Source organism: Mastomys coucha, unplaced genomic scaffold (assembly GCF_008632895.1).
Source record: "Mastomys coucha isolate ucsf_1 unplaced genomic scaffold, UCSF_Mcou_1 pScaffold22, whole genome shotgun sequence".
Lineage (NCBI taxonomy): Eukaryota > Metazoa > Chordata > Mammalia > Rodentia > Muridae > Mastomys > Mastomys coucha.
The window spans coordinates 139,530,867-139,540,199 of NW_022196905.1; the positions used below are offsets into that span (position 1 = coordinate 139,530,867).

A 9,333-nucleotide genomic window follows, 5' to 3' on the forward strand; every position below is an offset into this window, starting at 1 on the left:
GCTGGCACTCCCCCACCCCCACCCCACTAACGTGCAATCTACTGGACAAATGGAATCTCCTCACCCCACTTCCCAGGCAGCCCCCCAACCAGGGTTCCAAATTCTAAAAACAGCAAAAACATTCAAATGGTTACGTATGAAATGCTGTCCTGCATCTTTCTGTCTCAAAGATAGCAGCTGCCCCTCCCCCCAGCCCCCCCACATCCCCTGAACAATTTCTGTGCCAAGATGAAGAGGAGGCCCCAGGCCGTAGGGGCTCCTGGCCATAGGGACTGCTGCAGCGGTGCCAGGGCACAGGGTGGGTGAGACATGGCAGAGGTCCTGGCGGCACGGCCCAGTTCCCCAGCATCTCCTCCCACAGGCCAGCTTACTTATTCAGGGAGAGCGACTGCATTCGTTTTCCCGACAAAGTTGCGTCATCTTTTGCTGAGGGATTGGAAGGGAAAGGTGGGGGTTAGAACATAGCAAAAATACCTCCCACATCCCTCTGAATCACAGGACTTCAGGACCGAGGCCTCAAAAAACATTCTGTGCAAACAGTCTGCACTAATAGAGAGCCAAGGATACAGGCTGCCACCCAAGGGAGAGAATTTCTGCTGAGGCCACAGGGCCCAGGCCTCCAGATGTTCCTGCTGTGCTCAACTTAGTGGCTGTCCATTCAGGCCCATCCACAAGCAGTCTGGTGGCTACTGGGAACTTCTACCACCCCTAGCAGAAGCCTGCAATTCCAACCTCTCTCTGTGTATTCTGAAGCCTACCTTCTCAAGTCAGCAACAATACCTAGCTGCACATCCAGTCCTATCTTGCTTGGGTTTGGGAAGGCAAATGAGTCAAGATAAGTAAGCTCAGAGAAGGGTGATATGTAAGTTCTCAGCTCTAGGCCTCAGTTTCCTCATAATTAGGTAAATAGGCAGGAAAGTAGGCTAAGGGCTCTCTCTCATAACCACCTCTGCCCCCTTTCTCATGGAGGGTCTAAGGTACAACGCTCCGTCATACTAGACATATCCAGGCATGTGAGACCCTGGCTAGCCCTTAGATGCCCAGAGGGAGGGGAGGTGAGGAGTGGCTCGCAGGCTGATGCCTACTGTAAATTTCTCTTATAGATAGCTCTACCACCTCAAGTGCCTAGGTAGAGTGGCAGCTCTAATCACAGCAACTTCTGGTTTTACAAGGCTCAAAGATCTGCTGGTGCTGAGGCCTTTTGCTGCTGGAGTCAGTCAGTGACCGCTAAACAGGGTTCTGTTGATTTCAACCCTCATCTGACTCCATGATGCTGGACAGAGGCATTTCTCCAGGGATTGCAAAGCTTTACTGGCTGACATGGGTGAACAGGCAGCTGTCACTCCTCAGCCTCTCCAACCTCACAGGCAGTTCAGGGTCCCGTCCAAAACCAGTTAGGTAACTGCTGGTGGGGCTGACAGGCTCAGACCTACCTTTCCTCTCTTCTTCTTTCTTTCTTGCTGCCTCCTCTCGCTGTTTCCGGATGATTGCCAGCCGTGCAAGATCAGCCTTGGCCTGCTCTGTCTTCCCAGCCAAATGCATCTTCATGTAGCGCTCTTTTGCTTTTTGCTTCTCTATTTCTTCTCTGTTTGGATAAAATGATGCCAGTGTCATCACTGTTAGTGGAAGCACTCAGGTGTAAAAGAGGACACTCAGCTGAGGGGTGCTCTGGTCCATGTGTCTCACTTAGTGGACACTCAGCTGAGGTGTGCTCTGGTCCATGTGTTTCACTTAGTGGATACCCCCAAACAAGCAAGGAAAGGGAATGGGCCCAGGTGACAAACCCGTGAGAACCCTGGCCCAAAAGGGGACAGTGCCTTCTTGCAGGGACCAGGTTGGTGCCTGAAGACTTCAGAGAGTTTAGTGGCCACTATGAGAATGTGGAACTTAACCCAAGAACACTGTTCCAGAGATGGCTGTAAAGGCGGCACTGGATAGAGCATGGAAGCCACAGACGATGGGAAAGAGACACAACCTGGCTTGAGAGCACCGGGACACAGCACATTCTTACAGTAGCTCAGGTGTACTTCCCAAGCAGGTGAGCCCCCCAGGTGGGGTGAGAATAAAAGCAGGATTCCATGCAGAGTAGGAAGGGCCATCAGTTACCCTGTGTGAGTCTCACTAGGAGAGCTGCCTAGAATGTGAGATTAGAAAGCTCCATTTGCACTGATACCTTGGAGGTATCTTTTTTACATAAAGAGTAAAGAGCCCTGGCAGGGGCAGCAGCAGGACTTTCTGGGGACCTTCCTAGTATACAAGGCTGGATAGTAAGAAGCAAAGCACAGGGACCTGCTTCAGGAGAATGGCTGAGAAACAGCCACCAAGGGTTGAATGGAGAAACACTATACTCAGGAGACTAGACAAGACACCTACTATGGAGATATAGAGCTAACACTATTGGCCACCAGATCCTGGCAGGGATGTGCCAGATTGAGAGGTCTCTTAGTTATTCAGGACTAAGTAAAGCTGCTTCAAGGTTCTGCAGGACCACCCCAGTGAGGACCAAGTACCAGAAAGTACTAAAGGCTTTCATTGTCATCTTTCTGTTGGGCAAAGTAATGGGATCTTTTTGGTACTGGTGAGAACTTGAGGCCCGAAGAGGACAGCAACTTATTCATGGCTGCTCAGTAAAGTGACAGAACCATGGAAATGGGGGTAGGTGGGGCATTAGAGTCCTTCTGCTCTGAGAAGGACAGCCTAGCCTGCTGGCGTTCTCTCTCTCACACACACCCAACTCAACCTTAATGGAGAGGTACAGAAACAGAGGGTGCTCCACAGCCTCAGTGACACTCAAACCCTTTCTCTGTAGAGTTTTCAGATAAGTTCTTCAGCCATTGTGGGATGTGAGCAGGGTGGCAGGCTAGAATCCTAGCAGCTTTTGGCCTATTGAAGGGCCACAAGGGTGTCTCATCTCATAAAGTCAATGAGGCTGTAGGTGTGGTTGGGAGGTAGAGTGCCTGCTTTGGGGCCCTAATCTGTGTACTAAGGTTGCAGATCTACCAAGCAGATGTTACCGTTCTCTCCTTGAAAGCTCCTTTGGCCCATCCAGATCCAGTTGTGTGACCTTCTTAGTCGTCTGTGCCACCCGGTTGGGGTTCTCAATGTCAATGAGCCCTTCCACACCTTTTCGCTTTTGCTAGGATAGAACAGGACTGTTATAGAAAGTTAGGTCTTGGGAGCCTCAGAAGGCCAAGCCACCAACAGCCCATCAGGATGGGGATACCACTTTGGAGTATCTCAACAATCTGGGAGGGGGAAAGAAAACAAGTGTGTACAATGACAAACTGTGTCAGACCCCAGCCAACTGGCAGCTCAAGGGCAACAGAGAGTACTGCCCTTCAATCTTAGTCTCTAGAGCAGCGTCCCATGGAATCCTGAGCCTGTTTTTCTCTAGAATAACCACATGGTGGGTTTCTAGAGCATGGTGAGCCTTGGTGTTGCAATTCCCACACATCTCAGCTTTGAGTAGGAAAGAAGAGATTAAAGACTCCAAACCACCTTGTCATGCCTCAGTGAGAGAGGATATACCTAGTCCTGCAGTGACTTGATGTGCCAGGGTGGGTTGGTACCCAGAGGGGGCCTCCCATTTCTCTGAGGAGAAGGTCGGGGAGAGCTTGTGTGTGGGTAAAACTGAGAGGCGGCGACAAGTGGACTTGTGGGGGGGCTGTGATCAGGATGTAAAGTAAATAAATTAATTAATGGGAAAGAAAAAAAACTGAACCATCTTAATCTTATCTGGGAAGGCCTAAGAAGGAATGAAATACAGTTCTACAGTAGGTTTCCTTTAAATGACCAGAAAGGAATTTCCAGATGCTGATTGATTTGACCACAGGTTCCATGTGCCTACATCCAACTTGACTACCTCTTTCTACAGAGGGCAAACAAGACTAGCCCTCATCCAATCTGATATTTCCTTCCCTCAGCATCCTAAAACATGGCTGGAGTCTATCCATTCTTCTACGCTGCTACTGCCAATCACTAAAGAGCAAGCCATGGATGCCTTCTCCTGAATTCTACCACAACATCTTAGCCAAAATCAGTGATAGGCTGGATAGGGTACAGGCACTTACTACAAAAACCTGATGAGCTGAGTTTGGTCACCAGGATCCATGATTCCTGCAGCTTGTCAGACCACACACCACTGCATGCTATATCCCACCCCCTCCATGATAAGTACATTTTAAAACATAAAATAAAAAGCAAACCTGGTTATCTTTCTCCTACTTTCAGGGTATCCAGTTGCCCCTGCCTAGTCCCTGATGTGGTGAAGCAAACACTCTTCTGAAACTACAGAGGGGCCCTTGCCTCTCAGTTCATCTGGCACCATTTGCCTGCTAAGTCACAGCCCAGCAGCCCCTACTTTCTGTTCTTTAAACATGCAGAGCTTGTTCCCACCCAAGAACCTTTGCACTTTGTTTGTCTGGTTACTTCAACTGCTCTCCCAAACATTTATTGTTTGTTTTTGTGTTAAACATGGCTGGCTCCATCCTTGGCTTAAGCCACCTCATTAGCACAGCTCTATTCCAAGTATCCTCTCTATCAGTCTGAGTCATAGCACTTTTCACAGTTTGAATTTCCACTGTTCATTTACTTGATTTTCACTGTATGTTCCCATTAGATCCTGAGTCCTAAAGAGCAAGAGCTTTTTGGTAGGCATGAGATGTTACTAGGAGGCAGAGACAAAAGACCAGTTAGTTCATCAACCAATTCAAGGCTAAGTTAGGATACATGAGACCCTAACTCCCAGTGACAGGTAGGTGGGTAAAGAACTTGTCTTGCAAACCTGATGTACTGGGTTTGATCCCTGAAACTCACACAGCAGTGGAAGGAGATAACCCATTTCACAAAGCTGTTTTTGAACTTTATATACTATCATGTTATGTATCTAACCCCCTCCAATTAAAAAACAATACAAGACAAACCAAAGATGGTGGTACACGCTGATAAACCCAGAACTGTGGGATGGGGAAGCAGAACTGTCAGAAGGTCACAGTAGCCTAGGTTACATACGACCCTGTCTTAAAAACCCAAACACACATTTATCTGCCCAGTGAATGAGTGTCGCCTGCGGTCTACAGACTCACCTGGTAGTCATCATCTTCATCTTCACTCTCATCTGAGTCTAGAGATTTCTTCTCCTTTTTGGGGTCACCTGAAGCCCCATCTCCACCTTCTTCTTGATCATCTTCTTCCTGTTTCAGAAATGGACAACCTGCAGAATCAAAAATGCAAAACAGACCCCCAAGAATGTAACACCCACAGCCACCCTCTGATTGTGGACCTTCACAATAAGCCCCTGGAAGGCTCAAGCCTAGTATGACAAAGGTCCTAAAAAGTGACCCGGGCCACTCAGCATCACGGACCAGAGGCCAAAGGTCCTGATACAGCCACAAAAGACTCTCTCTCTGATCCTTTATAGCCACCTTGGTCAGCTTAGTAAAAAGCTCATCTCAAAATCCCAAGTGTGGAGCTGAAAACTGTGCACCTGCTGGGTTGGTACCTGCTACATGCAGCTGCCAAAGTAACTTTTCTGGTCATGCCTTTTTGGTTGTGTGCTCCCATGGTCACACCTGTCCACATATGGCCTTTTGGCACCAAATACCCAAGACCACACCTTGGCAGGATACCAGCCTCTACATTTCATTCTGTCTCACCCCCCCCCCGTTACCGCCCCCCTCCCCAAATCACTGGAAAGAGTCAACATTGTAACTCATACCTGTAATCTCAGCACACAGGAGGCTGAGACAGGAGGATTGCCAAGAGTACAAACTAGCCTGGGCTACACAGATTCTGTTCCCAAAAAAACAAAGTTAGAAAGCCCAATAAAAACCTTATATCCATCCTCTCTCTCTTTCTCTCTCTCTCTCTCTCTTTTTTTTCCCTGAGACAGGGTTTCTCTGTATAGCCCTGGCTGTCCTGGAACTCACTCTGTAGACCAGGCTGGCCTTGAACTCAGAAATTCGCCTGCCTCTGCCTCCCAAGTGCTGGGATTAAAGGTGTGCGCCACCACTGCCCAGCTTATCCATCCTCTCTTAACAACCACCTACACATTCTCCAAGGTTCCATGCCAGGAATTCCACAAATTCAAAATTCAAATTCTCAAAACTCCCAGAATCCCAGCTAGAAATGGCTTCTCCCCTTCTCAGGGATCCTGGGAGAAGGGCTGTCTACTCCCTTAAACCCTTAATTCAGGTGTGGATATTCACTGTTGCAGAGGATGCAGATAAGAGTAGACTGGACAGGGTATCCCAGCCCAGAGGAAAGGGAACTGCTAGGTCAGCTTAAACTGGAGGAGGGTAGACAGCACTAGTAAGCCACAAGAAGAGGTGATGCCAAACAGAGCCAATAGCAGTACACAGGATAGTGGGGGTGTGGGAAGGTAGGCAGCCCTATGTGGGGAGGAGCTGCAGGGAATTGATTGGGGCTGTAGACTGACAGCAGGTGGTAGAGAGGTGGCCTCTAGAAGGCAGGCAAACAGGACCACTAGTGGAGACCACCAAGACAGCTACTGCAAAGTGGGCAAAGTCCTTTCTTGTTGGTCTAATTATAGGACCACCTCTCTGTGATTGTGACTGGCTACTCCAGGGCTTACCCCTGCCATCTGGTGTTCTTCCCACCCTCATGCGTGACGTCTCTTGGAGAACAGTAGTCCTTTCCTGTTCCCACCAGAAGCCAGAAGCAAGGCAACACAGTGGACCACTAGAGCAGACAGACATGTACTCACGTTGGCCTTCTGCTTCTCAGCCTGTAGCTGGGCATCGATCTCCTCAGGGCTTGTATACTGCCTCACTCGGCCTTTGTGGCCTCCCTTTCTACCTGCACAAAGATCAGTAGTTTAGGAAGGTGAGAAGTCAGCCTTCACTGCACTGATTCCCAGAAAGCTGTCCTGTTCAGCCCAAGGGAACCTCACCTACCTTCACCAAGTACCACCCAAACCTACAGTGATCTCAAAGGACAAAAGCAGTGGCTCAAGACACCTGATGATTGGATTGCCAGATGGCGGTTCCTAAGAACAAGACCTGAGGTAGGAGAGGGAGATACAGTCTGATTGAATCCTGTTTTCTTAAAATACAAATACAGCTGGGCATAGTAGTGTACATCTTTAATCCCAGCATTTGAGACTGCAGAGGCTGGCAAGATACGGATCTCTTGAGTTCCGGGTCAGCCTGGTCTACATATGGAAGGCAAAGTGTGATCTTGTCACAAACAAACAAACAAAATAAGTCCTAATAGTATTCTCAAGTGCAAAGGTACAGCACAAGAGCCACTGCTGGTTTTGTACCACAGACAAGGAGGTTTAATGTCAAACAGTGTGCAACAGGGAAAGAATTCTCAAGTCTAAAGCTCTGAGTTCTAATCTCAGTTGTACCATTTCCTACATCTGTGGCTCTGTGTGAACCTTCCCAAAGCCTCAGCTTCCTCTTACCCCTACAAGGCTGCCATGGAAATAAGATGGATACCATTCAAATAGCAACTGGAATTGTGCATGGCATTGGATAAGCAACACAAAATGTCTGTTAATCTGTCCTAATATACTGGTTGATAGTAAAATGTAAGTCAGCACTGGCTCCATAAGCACACTACTGCCATTAGCAGCAAAAAGAATAAAATACTCCATGCTTATCTTGGTGATATGGAAGAGAATACTTACAGGCTAAAAGCCCCAAAATCTACCAACAGAAACTCTGTAGTCAGAACTGAACTAGCAAATAGGGCTGGAAAAACAGCTCAGCAGTTAGGAACATTTGCTGTTCTTTCAGATAGCCCTAGTTGGTTCCAAGCACCTACAGAGCAGCTCAAAATCATCTGTTACCCCAGTTCCTGGGTGATCTAATGCCCTCTCCTGCCCTCTGAGGGTTCTGCATGGACATGGTGCACTTGTACACATGCAGACAAAAACAAGACAAAACAAAACAAACACACACATACAAATTTCACATATAAAAACTAAACTAGCAAAATTAAAGTTAAATATACACCCAACAGCAATCTAATACTGATCAGGACTGTCAGAGACAATTGATCTAAGAGGACCAGTGCCATGCTCTGATGTTCTAGCCAGAACACTAAACCAATCCCTGCTAAAGCTAGTCTTATAGCTGGGTTGCAACCCCTTAGCATCTCAATGCAGGTGTGGCTGTGGCCTCTGTTGACAAACAGGCCCTTTCTTGATTTCGGCAGTCCCTTGCTGTGAGTAGAGAATCTATGATTAGACAGCTAGAACTGCTCCAAGCTCTGGAGACCACTGCAGAGCACAGTGACTTCCTAGACAGCAGCTGCAGAGCTGTAATTGAGCTGCCAACAGCCTACACCACCCATTTTTAATGACTACCTGAGTTCCCAGGGGTACCTAGATATGCTCATGAAAGGCCTATTGTGAGATACCAAACTTTACCATTAAAAACAAAACAAAACAAAAAACCAACCAACCAACCAAAACAAAAACAAAAAAAGCAACACCCTTTCTTGACCTCTTAATATTCCAGGTTGAGGCAATAGATCAAAACAGGTTATCACCTTCCCTACACTTGTCTATGGGACACTGACCTTAGTTTGGTTTACATGGGCTCTTTCAAGACTTAACAGAATTGGTCCTTTGCTCCTGGGGAATTTTGTAATAGTTTTTATCACTGCTTTCTCATATTAGCCCAACAAGGAAACAAGCCTTGTCTGCCCACAAAGCCTCTCAGAAATCAAAACTAAGTCAATTAGCTATGATTTCATATTTAAGACTGCCAAATTGTAATTCCCAACCTTGGAGTCAGGAGCTGAAAAAAGTTCCTTTGCTTTTTAAAGATGAGACTGAAGAACAAAGACAGTGCCCTTCCAGAGACAGATAAATTAGCACAGAACTAGGTTTGGACGCACTTGGCCCTGTAAAGCCAAATATCTGAATATTGACAGGAAGCAATTTAAGCTTGAAAAAGCTCCAAGCAGATGTTCCTGTGGGCTGACTGCATTAACTGGCTTAACACATGAGCTGCCAACATTAACTGAACATCTGTTTTGTGCCGGGAGCTAGCCAGGCCCTTAGAGCGATTTATTCTATCATCCTATAACTCCTGCCCGCCTGTCTCCTACTCATCAAACTAAGCCTTATTACTACCCGTGTCGTTCAGATGAAGAAAACGAGCTAGAAGAGGTTCGAGTCTTGTTTGAGGCCACAGAATTAAGATGTGATATATTTGGTATTCAAACCCCTGATTCTAAGAGGTAAAAACAACGTAAGATGGGAAACGCTGGCTTCTTAATCTCTACACACAGTAGTAGCTGGGCTTTTAGGAGCTGCGGGGCACTGGGCTGAGTTCGTGGGCTTCCTAGTTTACGCCTCTC

General features: G+C 47.3%; 1 protein-coding gene across 1 annotated transcript in view; it reads right to left on the reverse strand.

Annotated features, from left to right (window-relative positions):
- The window catches only part of Pdap1 (PDGFA associated protein 1), a 10,411-nt gene that overhangs the window by 288 nt on the left and 790 nt on the right, over nt 1-9,333 (reverse strand). The window contains exons 2-6 of the mRNA XM_031338716.1: nt 6,725-6,816; nt 5,085-5,192; nt 3,015-3,136; nt 1,434-1,585; nt 1-426 (exon numbers count right to left, since the gene is read on the reverse strand). The exon at nt 1-426 is cut by the window's left edge and continues 288 nt beyond it. Coding sequence (XP_031194576.1) covers nt 368-426; nt 1,434-1,585; nt 3,015-3,136; nt 5,085-5,192; nt 6,725-6,816 — 533 coding nt within the window. The 3' untranslated portion in view covers nt 1-367. The remainder of the gene's footprint in view (nt 427-1,433; nt 1,586-3,014; nt 3,137-5,084; nt 5,193-6,724; nt 6,817-9,333) is intronic.